Raw genomic sequence first — 14,013 nt, 5'->3', positions numbered from 1 at the left:
GTTTTTGGTCGGACTTTTATTAATAAGCTCAGCGTGTGTGATGTGACGCACTTCCGGCTGAACTCTGTTGAGTGGAAGAGAAGCACTCATGGCGGGGGAGGTGTACCTGCTTTGGTTATTGCCGTTATTACAAACGGTAGGCGAATAAGACATATCTGTACATTTTCGTCTTTGAAAGTAGATACTATACAGTGACAAGTAGTCCACGTGTCTTTGTCAAACGTGGAGTATTTACGTCCAAGGCGCTGGTTAGCCGGCTCGCTAATGTTAGCTCATGACGTGGCTCATCCGGCTGATAATGTATGCAGATCTGTATAATATCGCGGATTTAATTTCTAACCGTAACATTAGCTAACTTTGCACCTACTGCAAACGTCTGAGACAGTGTTTTCATATGATCCGTAATGATTCAACTCTTAGACTGTTAGCTAACGTTAGTTTATATGCAAAAAATGAACTTGTAAGTACACGTAAGTTAATTTTTTAAATAAACATTACGGTGATGTAAAATATGTCTTCCTGTATGTTTACACAAGTGGAGATGTATTTTTTTTCTCGCAGTTATGGGGATTTTTCCAAGAGTAGCTGATAAGTGCTGGTATCCAGGAAGCAAATTCACTAAGTGCTATTTTATTATCTTGTGTGGATAAAAAAAGAACAATATTCCATATCATAAGGGCTTGTTGATTAAACTCAGAAAGGACAATATTATGGGGTATGAAAAATGAAATTCAATCAGATTCCAGGTCCAAACAATTCTTAAGTCATTGCAATTCAAATATAAAGTCTCAGTGTTATTTTAGTATCACTGGGATAGCATTATAGTTATAGTATTTTTTTTTTTGAAACATTGGAAAGTTTTATTGTAATTTTAAAGTTTTTATTATATATAGGTTTTTATTCATTTTTATTTCTGTTTTAGTTATTTTAGTACATCAAGTTAAACAAATGTTGCATTGGCAACTAGCTAAATTTTTTTATAAACATTTATATTCTATTTTTTCAGTTAAGCTTTATTTTATTTCTAGTAACTTTTTTTTTTTTTATGGCTTTAATTTTACTTTCAGTTTTAATTAACTATAATTTCACTGGTCTCAAAAGTTCAAATTTTCCTGCAGTCCAAAATAATGATTTTTTTAAAATGATTGTGCTTATTCTTAATGAAAATGTATCAACTATACTATTTATTTATTTTATCCTTTATAATGTTTGTAACTAGGAAGTGAAATGTGTCAACCACCAGCTATAAAAAGTATAGTCTTGTTATCATAGCCGTGTTACCAAACCTTTAAATTCCTGCTCCTGTGCTTTACCCTCAATTTGCCTTGTTCTTTGACATTGCATTTGAGGGTCATTAAAATCAAAGATGCTCTCAGAAAACAGCTGAGAATTTCCATCAGGTTTGAGGTGTTGACTTAAAGGTCAACTGGTGTAAGTGCTTAAAGAATTGCATCTACTGCTTTTTTCATGGGTAAAATGTGTTGAAAATCTTCCTGGCTTAGCTGGCGTCTTATGGAGCGGAGCTCTCCTCTGAGGCCTGCAGGGAGATGGGCTTCTCCAGCAATCTCCTGTGCAGTTCCTGTGATCTTCTGGGTGAGTTCAGCCTGGGCCAGTTAGACCTTCCCTGCAGGCAGTGCTGTCAAGAGGAGGCTCAGCTGGAGTCTAGGAAGGTGAGTTCAGCTTCTGTGTTAAATCACAAGGTCATTTTCTTTCACTGAACATGGAGTGCTGGAGCTATAATGAAGCTTTCCTGCAGTTCTACTGTTCTACCCACTGAACAATGAAAAATTTGGCACAAATATTTAGATGCAAACCAGGGGCCACAGTCTTGATTTTGTCATATCACTTGACTTTAAGCAATTATAATGACCAATATATTTATTTATTAGTTTTGTCAATGTGAAAATTTGTTTGTAGCCAGATCAATATATATATTTGTCTTTTTATTTTTATTTTTTTGACAGCTCTATCCAGGGGCTATCCTTGAGGTCTGTGGATGAAAATTGGGGAGGTTCCCTCAAGTCCAAGGTAGGTTGAGGATTTGGCCTCAAGTATGAGTAATTGACACTTTTCACTTTATAATTCTTGTGATAATCTTGTTTGATGATAATACAAAAATGGCTTAAAAATGTAGCAAAATAAACCGTTAATTTGAAATGCTTCAAGGGGTGTTTTTCTTGTAGCAGCTGTTCAGCTGTTGTTTTGTGGCACAGACGCTCAGTGTTAACTTTTGCACTCCTGTTACAAAACAGTAATTTTTGTGACTATATATTTCCCTTCAGCTTTTGTCAGGAGTGACAAGCCAAAGATATTCAGGGGTCTTCAGATCAAGGTAAAGAATTTTTATTTTCTGAAAAACTTTAGGTAATAAAAATAAAAAAAGTTGTAAATTATAAAGGTAATAAACATGGGCATGGACATACACTTCTGTTTAAAAGTCAGTTTTTTTTATTTTTTTTTTAATTTTTTTTTTATTTTTTATTATTACTTATTTAGAAATCAGTACTCTCATTCAGGAAAGGGAAGTGGTGTGTGGCCCATACTCAGAATTTGTGCTCTGCATTTAACCCATCCAAGTGTACACACAGTAGTGAACATACACCCGGAGCGGTGGGCAGCCATTGCTGCGGCGCCCGGGGAGCAGTTGGGGGTTCGGTGCCTTGCTCAAGGGTCTCACCTCAGTCGTGGTATTGAGGGTGGAGAGAGTGTTGGTTATTCACTCCCCCACCTACAATCCCTGCCAGACCTGAGACTTGAACTCATGACCTTCGGGTTACAAGTCCAACTCTATCCATTAGGCCACGATTGCCCCTTACCCCTTCAGCAAGGGTATATTAAATCAATTAAAAGTGACTGTAAAGATACATATGCAAATTCCATTTCAAATATGCTGTAGTTTTGAATTTAGATGTTTCTTTAGCAGCAAATCAGCATATTAGAATGATTTTGAAAGATCATGTGACACTTAAGACTGGAGTAATGGCTGCTGAAAATTCAGCTTTGCGTCACAGAAATTACATTTAAAAATAAATTCAAATAAAATACATTTTGAGTTGTAATAATTGTAAATTGTTATAATATATCACAATATTAGTTTTTAATGCATATTTTTTTAACAAAGAAACTTAAAGTGAAGAAAAAAAAAAGGAATCTCAACGACCCCTAACTTTTGGACAGCAGTGTATGTGTGCATATAAAATAAAATGTTATCTATTTAACTAAAAAAAAAATTTATTGCTTTTATACTTGGTTTAAACACTGGTTAATGCTTGCTTGCATTGCAGTATGTGAGAGGCTCAGACCCTGTACTAAAGCTGCTGGACGATAACGGGAACATTGCTGAGGAGCTCAGCATCCTCAAGTGGAACACAGACAGCGTTGAAGAATTTCTTAGTGAGAAGTTAGAACGAATTTAGACTCACAGTTTCATATTTAAAGCCATATTAAAATTTAAATTTTCACTATTTGCTTTTTTTTGTATAAATCTCAAACTGAATCAAAGGACTACAAATGATTTATTGTGCTCAATAATGGACATTAAAACATACATTGTTCTTTTTTTTTTGGTCTTTGACTGTAAACGCATCAGTATCTGGTTTGAGGTTAAGTGATCAGGACATACTGTACTTATTTTTAGTTGATTTTTCTGCTGCATATTGTTGAATCGTCGATGTGCTGTGGCCTTTTATACATCTTGTGTCTGAGTGAAGCCTGTTGAATGTGTTGGTTTGGTAAAGCTTGTGGCGACTCCTCAGAAGCACATGTTTATGTGGATTTTCACGTTAGTGAAGGCCTGACAGTAAACCAGTCCCTGGCATGTGAGGCCTGAAGACCCTGTGTAACTCTCTGAACATGTTGTTATGGTGGGAACCTTCGAGCTCTACCACAGTATGAGACGGTGGAATCTCTTCATTTAAATGTTTGTTTAAAAAATTGAATTGAAACTCAATTTCATTAGCATACAGACAAATAAACCTGTTTTTCATATTAATGTTTTTGTTTGACTTTTTCATAGCATTTCACAGGTAAATGTGTGAATGGTTTAAATAATGACTCTTTGTGACAAAAAAAGAAAAGGACAAAGTAGATTTAATACTTAAATCTCGTCAGTGTTTCCCGCCCATTTTAAAGGGTATCTGGAGAGGTGATTTGGTTTATAGTAGATTTCTATAGTGCACTAATAAATACCAAACTGTTAGTCGACTAGATTTTATTAGTGTAAGAGTTCATTGGCATAATTATTTACGGCAAACCGTCAACATGGTGTTCTTGCTCCCAAATTACAGGCATTTTGAGCAGTAACATTATCTGTGATATTTATATTTTCACCACTAGATGTCAGCAGACATTTTGGTTGTATTCACTGTTTGGAGCAATTGTTGGATGAGTTTCAAAGATACAGTGTCTAAACAAGAATACAGTATAATCTAATGTTAATTTAATAGTAAATTCATGTCACAGTCTAATTTGACAAATATGAACAAAAGTTTGAAAGGTCATAAGTAGTGGATACATTTGCTTTGTTTTAATATCAAATTAATTTGTTTTAATTTTTATCGCACAGAAATCTATCAAATAATAGAGCCTACATTAAGTGATATAGAGTTGGCCCATAATATAGAGTTGGCCCAGATTAGATACATACATATAAATGGGGATGATTTTTTTAGAATGTTCTTGAAAGAAGTGTCTTGCACAGAGACATTAAAATTAGAGTGAAAACAATATTGTGAAGTACTGTCAAAATTCAAAGCAACTGATTTCAATTTGAATATACAATACCAGTCAAAAGTAAGATTTGTATTGTTTTTAAAGAATTCTCTTCTGCTCACCAAGCCTGCATTTATTTGATCCGAAATGCATCAAAAGCAGTAATATTGTGAAATATTTTGTACTCTTTAAAACAATTGCTTTCTATTTGAATATATTTTAAAATGTAATTTTTTCCTGTGATCAAAGCAAAATTATTATTCCAGTCTTCAGTGGTCCTTCAGAAATCATTCTAATAAGCTGATTTGCTGTTCAAGAAACATTTATTATTATTACCAATATTTAAAACAGTTGAGTACATTTTTTCAGGATTCTTTGATGAATAGAAAGATCCAAAGATCATAATTTATCTGAAAAAAAAAAGCTTTTGTAACATTATATCCTATACACTGGAGTCATGGGGTGGGAAATTATAGAAATGAATACTTTTATTTGGCAAGGATTCTTTAAATGGATGCATTTATAACGTTACAAAAGATTTCTATTTCAGAAACATTCTTCTGAACTTTCTGTTCATCAAAGAAACCTGAAAAAAATCTACTCCACTGTTTTCAACAATAATAATAATAATAATAATAATGTTTTTTTTTGAGCAGCAAATCAGAAGATTAGAATGATTTCTGAAGGATCATGTGACTGGAGTAATGATGTTAAAAATTCAGCTTTGAAGGAAAAAAGTACATTAGAAAATATATTAAAATAGAAAACTAAAAATATTTTAAAATTTTCCTGTTTTTGCTGTACTTTGGATCAAATAAATGCAGGCTTGGTGAGCAGAAGAGACTTCTTTAAAAAACATAAAACGTACTGTTCAAAAAACTTTTGGCTGGTAGGGTATTTTTAATATATAATTTATTCCTGTGATGCAAAGCTGAATTTTCGGCAACCATTAGGGAAAGGGGGAAAGGAAAGTGGTGTGTGGCCAAGTATGGTGACCCATACTCAGAATTTGTGCTCTGCATTTAACCCATCCAAGTGTACACACAGTAGTGAACATTCACCCGGAGCAGTGGGCAGTCAATGCTGCGGCGCCCGGGGAGCAGTTGGGGGTTCGGTGCCTTGCTCAAGTGTCTCACCTCAGTCGTGGTATTGAGGGTGGAAGAGAGCGCTATACCATCACTCCCCCACCTACAATCCCTGCCGGCACGATACTCGAACTCACAACCTTTGGATTACGAGTCCGACTCCCTAACCATTAGGCCACAACTTCCCTCCAGTCTTCAGTGTCACATGATCCGGCTGAAATTGTTTTAATATGCTGATTATTATTATTGTCATTGATGAAAAGAAAGGTGCTGCTTAATATTTTTGTGGAAACCAAGATTATTATTTATTTATTTTTTAGAATTGTTTGATGAATAGAAAGCTCAAAAACAGCATTTATTTTAAATTGATAGATTTTGTATACTGTTACTTTTGACCTTTTGATCAATTTAATGCATCCTTGCTGAATAAAAAGATTAAAAAAAAAAAAAAAAACTGACTGGCCCCAAACTTTTGAACAGTAGTGTACATTTCTTATAAATATTTAAAGTAAATTTGTATAGTCTGCAGATGTCTGCTAACGGATAGCTCTGAATCACTGATTAATGCCGCATGTCTGGCACATCATGCTCTTCACAGATTTACACAATGTGTTTAGAGTCATTCTTTTTTAATTGGTCCTAACAGCTTTAGTCATCAGTTAGTCACCAGTAAGACAAAGACAAGCTTGTTTTAATTTTCTGGTCTTGGACAAATTGCTGTGCCATTCATCCATTTCCAGAATGTCCCGGAACTTCTTTCCTTTCAAAATCAGCCCTAAATCTGCCATTTAAAGAGGATTCAGCATCACAGTTCACAGTTTAACAGCACACTCTTGTGGAATGTAACGGATATGGAGAGCTTGCTGATCTGCTTTTTCCTGTTTCCCACCTGCGTTGCTTTACATGTCCACGCCAGCTGTAAAAAAAAAAAAAAAGATTCTAATGGTTGAGGCAAACAGCCTGTCTAAATTATCATTAAACTACGAAACTAATTAAATACATAACACACAGCTTCATCTGTAAGGATTAGATATCTTAATTTAAAAATATTTCTGAAACTTTAACGTTATCAGTTCCTACTACAATCAAGTCCTTGCAAACACTGGAAGGCATGGACGGTAGCTATATGATACTGCAAAAGTTACTCCAAAAGCATACACAAAAATCATATGCTATCTGTGACTCATTGTGCATGGGAAAATTGAACTGATTTTCATGTTTTTCCCCCTCTCAGGTTGAGTAAAACCATACTAGCCCTCCCGGGGTCCAGGGGCAGTAGTTGTGGCAGATCCCTTGCCAAGCACAGGACTGCAGACACTCCTCATCTCTGATGAATTCCATATGCGCTCCGCCTGCAGTTACTGCTGCTCTTGAAACATCATAGCACATTTCTTCCATTACACCTCATTATCTATCCCCCTTTCATCCAAAACAATAACATATGCACGCACACACACTGGTAGATGACGATCTTTCTGTAAACATTCAGAGAACATTTTGTGCGGTATTCCTGGAAATATTTAAATCATCGTAATCTATCAATAATTTTTTTGTTGCCAACAATTATTACGCCCACTTTGAAATACTTTATTCTCATTCTCATCGGGGCATGTGTGCTGATTTTAATTTATTTATTTTAAATACAAACACAACTGGGGCCATCTAGAGTCTCCATTATCCATTGTACTGAAAATGCACTTCAGTATTATAAATATCACTGTTGTTTCATTGTTCGTCTTGTTGGTAGGCCAGGGGCCTGTACCATGAAGCCGGATTAGCTGGCTAGCTAGGTGAATTTCAGTTTAGTTCGCACCAATCCTGGGTTTTAGGTACCATGAAAGTGGCTTGGCTTTTAGCAGTGTTCATCGCCTTAGTAATTTATGCTCCACAGCATACCTGCTCCAGGGCAGGTTATGTTATGAGGTCGCAAACTGAAATTTGACCAATTAGCTTCAAGAAAACTGACACATCTATGATGCAATAAAGCCACTCCCCCAGTTTCTCTTGCTCCAAATTAAAGGACACTACATAGTAAAACATTTTAATCTATGGCAGTGAATTGCGAGAAGTGAATCACAGTTAAAAGGCATGTGATTGGCTGTTCATTACTGATGTCATGCTTTCAAGTGCACTTGCAAGTGCACAGAGAAAGTTGATGGTCAGCATCATGGTACCAACAAAGCCAGATTGGATTGGTTTGGTTTTGTAACCCTGAGTTTGTTCAGCCACTATCATGATAGGCCCCAGGTGTCATGGATTACTCCTAGAAGAAATTTTAAAATAAAATACAGGTAAGATAATTTCAACCGAAATAATTATTTCTTATCCACCATGTTTAGTCGAAATAATGTGCAGTCAGTCGATCTTTAGCCTTAGCAGTTTTCTTCAGACTTCCGATTCATTAGACCAAGGTAGCCTAAATAACTAAGAATAACAAAATGCAGTGACGTAAAAATATTTGCACTACAAACCAGTGTGTTTATGATTATGACAATGACTTTAAATAATATGATAAGAACTACAACTGTTTTTGTGCAATGACTTGAAGCCAAAGACACTGGAAGTCTTGCACATTCAAGTTACAAATACAGTATCTTTCAAAAGTTTGGGGTCAGTAAGATTTTCACAAAACATTAAGCAGCACAACTGTTCAACACTAATAATAAGAAATGTTTCTTGAGCACCAAATCATAGAGCATCTTATAATGATTTCTAAAGGATCATGTGACACTGAAGACTGAATGACTGCAAAAAATTCAGCTTTGCCATCACAGGAATAAATGACAGTCTATTTTGATCAAATAAATGCAGCCTTGGTGAGAATAAGAGACTTCTTTCAAAAACATGGTACTTATAACTCCCTATTTAGGCCTATTTTCATACCTGGAAAATGTTTGTGCTTTATATACACACTAAATGGAACATTCATATAAAAAGAGCTCTTTACACCCCGACTGCTCATTGCACTTTTGTCCCAAACATGTGGAACATACACAATACAGCCAACGCTCGGAGGGGGTTTCTCTCAGAGGAACATATTAAGCTACACAAGAACAGCAAGTCGCTCCAACTGATATTGGCAAAATATCAACACCCCTTTAACCTCTCTACACTGCGCTGTGAGCATAACCCGAAGACGACCTTTGTTCAAAACATCAAGTGGGGCTGACTATATGCGCTGATTCTGATGTTTGCAGAGAGTTTTTCCTGACAAAGCCCTGCTTGTGTCGGCCAGTGTCCGTCGAAGTGATGCAGATGCACGGGATAAAAGCTTTTTTGTACTCAATATTGCTGAATAAGAAATTCTGACTCTCATCCCTCACTGTTTCTCCATCCATCTCTGTATTTCGCTGGAGCGTTTCAGTCTCCTGGCTGGGCTGCTGTTTCTGTAGACGCTTCCTTCCTGCATGAGGGCTCGTCGGTGTCGTATGATCAGTGAGGCTGCTGTTATGAGGAATGAAGAATGAAACAAAGCATAAAAGGTGAAAATGAGGCTTTCTGTTTCTAGAATCCTCTCATTTATCCCAGTCTGCTCTCATAGTTCAGTTCAGTTCTTGCTTTCTCCTGATCATGACCTCATGCACTTTTATTTATTGTCCTCAGGTTTGAGGTCCTATTTGTTTTGTTCCAGTTGTGGGAACGGTTCGACACTGAGCTCAAGCTGAAATCCCTTTGTGTAATGAGAGCAAGAGATTTTGTGGATGTGCCAGTGCTCAACCAGTCTTTATGAAGGGTGGTGGGAACTTGACCTACATAGTGTTTTGGATTGGTTGCAGATGCTGAAGATCCACCAAGCTTTATCCGTCAGACCTTTAAATGAATCCCAATGTCATTATTGATATTGATTGTTCCATATTGTGGTAGCAAATGTGCCCTTAAGCATTTCATTTAGCACTGCATATAAACAGTTAAGCTGTATCATATTTTAGACAAAAATGGTGCATTTTACTGACTTTATTCAAAGTACTCCAGGAATACAGAGAAGCAGATTGGTGTGGAGAATCAAACCAGTCAGTCTGCATAGATCTGGGTCATTCCGTTTTGAACAGAGCTGTGAGATGACTGAAATATTCTGAGCTTAACTGCAGCTTTGCCAGAACTTGTGGCCCAGAAGGTGGAATAAAAATTAAGCAAAGGAGAACACGGCTCCTTATGGGTGAAAATTTCTCTGAGTGCATGACTCAGTGAGAAACTACACTTTTCCACTTTTGCAGTTTTCCAGCAGATGTGCCACTCAGACCTTCTTGCATGAATACATTTTCCACGGGTTTAAATCACAGGAGCATGACTCTAGTTGGTGTATTCACTTCAAACTAATTTGAAGTTTATCCTAATAATCAGATAAATTGCCTTGTATGTAAGGTTTTTTATTTGGATAATTCTTTTTATATTTTTGTATGCATTAAATTGCCATATCTGATTTCTGTAAATTTTCAGCTTTATTTTCTGTTTTCATCATCTTATTGTAGAAATAAATTAAATTTATATCATGCATTTCTTTTCAGATTTTTTTTAAAGTGAGCGGATCTCTGTTTTATGATATAATGCTATATATATATATATATATATATGTATGTGATAGTGATAATGATTATATATATTGCTATATTGCATGACCATTAGTTCTGATGTAAATTTTAGAAATGCACAGAAAATGTATTTTGTAACGTGCTCATAGGTTCATGTTTAGGTATTTATCATAGGTTTATGTTTAGGTATTATGTATTTATGTTTATATATGTGTGTGTTTCTGTTTTCATTATTTCATATTTAAAACATTACATTTAAATTTTAAGGGTAATTTAAATAACATACAGTAAATAACATTCATTTCAAATGTCATTATTTGTGCATCATTTCTGCACAAGTGCTTTTATACCCCATCTGTGCATCGTTAAACTGTAAATGCACCTTTTCCTGGTATATGCACTCTCACATAGCGTTCATGTGCCTGTACAGTGTAAAAATGGCAATAAACTGATAATGTGTTGAACTAAATCAGATTAATTAAAAAAATCACATTGCATTTCAGGAGCTTGGAATCAAGCATGTGTAATAGTACTGGCGGCTGGTACAAGAGTGGGTCAGCTAGGGCTTTGCCTCATGGGACTAGAGGCTGAATGTCACTCGTAATCTGCTCTCTCAGTGTCAACACAATGTCTGGCGGCTCCTTTGGCGCAACATGTAGTTCTTTTGGAACAACAAACCCACATACGGAGAGCATATGCTAATGCCTCACTCGGCATTTACAATGAGCATATTTATGACAAAAGCCTTATGAAGAAAGAAAACAAGTAAAATGAAGGTGATACAATAATACATATTGCATCATCATTCCATATCTGGTATAAATAAAATACATACACATTCATTTCTTTTGTAACATGCAGAATCAGGTACTCATTGATTAGTGGCAAAAAGGTAGGGCAACAGCAGCCCTTTTGAGATGACGTCATTTTTTCTTGGTTTAATTAAGCTTATATTATTTCTTATAAATGAAAATTAGGATGTAAATATAACAAAAGGATTTCACTCTTTATGTGATGTACTCAGATTTCTTAAATGTGCAACAATTGTTGATATGTCTTGAGTTTAGTGATGTAAAATGATGCTGAGTCTGCCTCTGCCTGACAACAAGAATTCCAATTTTCAGCTCAGTTTAGCTGTTGCTTGGTAACAGGAAGGTCTGTGAAGTGAAACCCCTTAGAAGCCTGTGCCGCTAACAGTCCCCCTTTGAGAGTGAAATATCACTAATATCTTTTAATGTTGAATGTTTTTCCTCTTTGAACATGTAAGGAAAAGATAAACGATTAATTTGTTAAAGAGGATTATTTGATGACAGTCATATGTTACATGCATTGATGAATAAATGATGTATAACCACAATTTCAAGGACTGTTTTGAGTAGTTCTTCAAATTGCATGTGACAGGGACAGTAGCAGCAAATGTTACAATACAGCATTATGGATTCTGCTACATTTTTTACAGATCCCACCTTTTTTATTCTCAGTCAAAGTTTCTTTGTTTAGAAGATAAGATATGATGAGGTAGGAGTAGAAGCTTAGTTCTTTAAACAAGCTGAATATTCAGAACATTGAACAAATATTGTACTTTACTTATAAATCTTTTGAACTTTTCCTGTTAAAGAGCTCATCACATCTAAGCCTATAGGTGGCATGACTCGTGCAATGGATTTGTCTTATAATGTGTCATGTTTTTGCCAGACACATTACAGAGACTCTAGTAATAAATAAAATAAATTAAATTAAAGTGAAGTGAAGTAAAATAAAATATAATAATCTAATCTTTGTTTAATTTTGTAGATGGTCCCTTTCCAAATAATAATAATAATTAGCAATTACTGATAACGTAAGTTAAATATTTAAACAGTGAAAGTCTTATTGTTTTTAAATACTGTCTTATAAGACCCCATCTTGTTAGGCATTTATGTGATTGTTTGTATTTGGTCTGTTAGGCTGTAATAATGATTATTTTTAATGTTGATTGTTTGTATTTGGTCTGTTAGGCTGTAATAATGATTGTTTTTAATGTTGATTGTTTTGTTGTAAGGTGTGCTTGAGGTGCCTACAAATAAAATGAAATAATAATAATAATATTTTTTTTATAAAAGTAACATAGGCCTATGAGCATTAAGGTGTAAGCATTGATCTTCTAAATACATAGTGTCATACATTTTCTTCTTTTTAATTTTCTTAAAATATTAAAACACAGTGCACAAACAACGCAAACATCTGTCTAAAAACATCAGGGTGTTTAACACTTCATTTTACCCAGAGGTCAAGTTCATCATTATTTCATGTAACGGACCGCAAACTGCGCTCATCAGCTGTATGTAGTAACCGTAGCGGTCCCTTTAAGAAAACTGGACCGAGGTATTTTGGAAACGGGGGAGAACTGTTAATTTAGAAGTGAAAAGTAATGTACAAAGAGAGTATATAGTGCATATTTGATCTATTTATTATGTAACTAACCTTTTATTTCCTATACTGTAAAAATAAACATCAACTAATGATATTAAGGGGAAATGATAAAGCTTGTTTGACCGATCCCCCCTCTTTCGCACAACTGTGTATTCTGGATCTAAGGCTCATGATGCAGTGGGATTCAATAAACTGGTAGGTGCTGCCCAACGCAAGGTTTTCAGCTCCAGTCGACAGCGAATGAGCACGGAAATATACCGCAGCATCCTCATTCATTTGAAGTGTTTACGCACAGATCATAAAGGTAAGTTCTTGTTGTAAATATCGTTTTATTTATCGCTGTATTTAGGATGCATCAGTGTCTGTTTAGAGCCCATTCAATAACAGTCTAGCATCCCTCACCTATTGTTCAACTGCAGACATCCAAATTCATGGACGTGAACACTGCCAATGACATGTTGCATGTGATTTTGCAGTGTTGCTTTTGTCTTCAGGGATTTTAATGTATAAGCAGCATATTTAAAGAGTCATATACCCAATAAAGCTAGTGTTTGCATTATATTCTTCTTCGTAACTGCATTTTGCAGCAAAAGGTGGAAATCTAGCTGCTGTCATGAAACTGTATGGATTACAGAGCAGGCAGACAATACGCTCCAAATAGCAAGAGGTATTTTTATTTCTTTCTTTCCCCCACATATGAGTTTGTTTTCTCTGTTGTAACTGTCTGATAATGTAGATGCATGAGTCTGGCTTCTTGTAATGTGTTGACTGGGCTATTAATTGTCTATTAGTGCTGTTACTAATGTAGTTCCAGCATGCCAAACACAGTCTCATATGTGCCTTACTCTTTTAATTCCCTCCATATGTTGGTCCCTTACATATTATATTATTTTTAATATTTTGTTTATGACTTGGATCATTCTAGGCTTCTTATAGAGGTTTCAATGCAAAATGTGGCACGGATGACCTGTCTTTATAAAAAGTGCTTGTATAAAATACAGCTGCTCAAACCAGATGTAAAGGCTGTTTGTTTGGATTAGGATTGCTGTTTAAGGGAATGGTCATGCAAAGTTAGAACTTTAATCTCAAAATTCTTGTTTCGAGCATTAGTCATTAGCCAAAATCTCACTATATTAAGTCATTTGGTTTCAGCAACCTCAAACTAATGCCTGTTCTGAGCACAAGGAACTAACCATCACTTTTTAATGCAATCTTTGTTGGTTTCCGCAGTAAAGTAGTTTAAATCCAACCAGTAGGTCACAGATTATGGATAGCAG

The 14,013-nt window shown here is 35.4% G+C and overlaps 2 protein-coding genes across 3 annotated transcripts in view; both read left to right on the top strand.

Annotated features, from left to right (window-relative positions):
- The first annotated feature begins 33 nt into the window (after nt 1-33).
- selenof (selenoprotein F) lies at nt 34-3,991 on the top strand. The gene is made up of 5 exons (XM_079435047.1): nt 34-136; nt 1,503-1,670; nt 1,965-2,028; nt 2,283-2,332; nt 3,285-3,991. Exons 1-5 carry the CDS (start codon nt 89-91, stop codon nt 3,414-3,416), a joined length of 462 nt encoding a protein of 153 aa, XP_079291173.1. The 5' UTR covers nt 34-88; the 3' UTR covers nt 3,417-3,991.
- Nucleotides 3,992-12,705: 8,714 nt separating this feature from the next.
- The window catches only part of LOC306881357 (protein FAM110B-like), a 35,696-nt gene continuing 34,388 nt past the window's right edge, over nt 12,706-14,013 (top strand). Inside the window, exon 1 of one of the 2 annotated variants that reach the window (XM_079435418.1) lies at nt 12,706-13,040. The gene's annotated coding sequence lies outside the window, so the exon portion shown is untranslated. The remainder of the gene's footprint in view (nt 13,041-14,013) is intronic. The other variant, XM_079435419.1, reaches the window with a different exon arrangement.

Source organism: Barbus barbus (genome assembly GCF_936440315.1).
Source record: "Barbus barbus genome assembly, chromosome: 15".
Classification (NCBI taxonomy): domain Eukaryota; kingdom Metazoa; phylum Chordata; class Actinopteri; order Cypriniformes; family Cyprinidae; genus Barbus; species Barbus barbus.
Note: the sequence above shows the minus strand (reverse complement) of the source record. Positions and strands in the feature narration are given on the sequence as shown.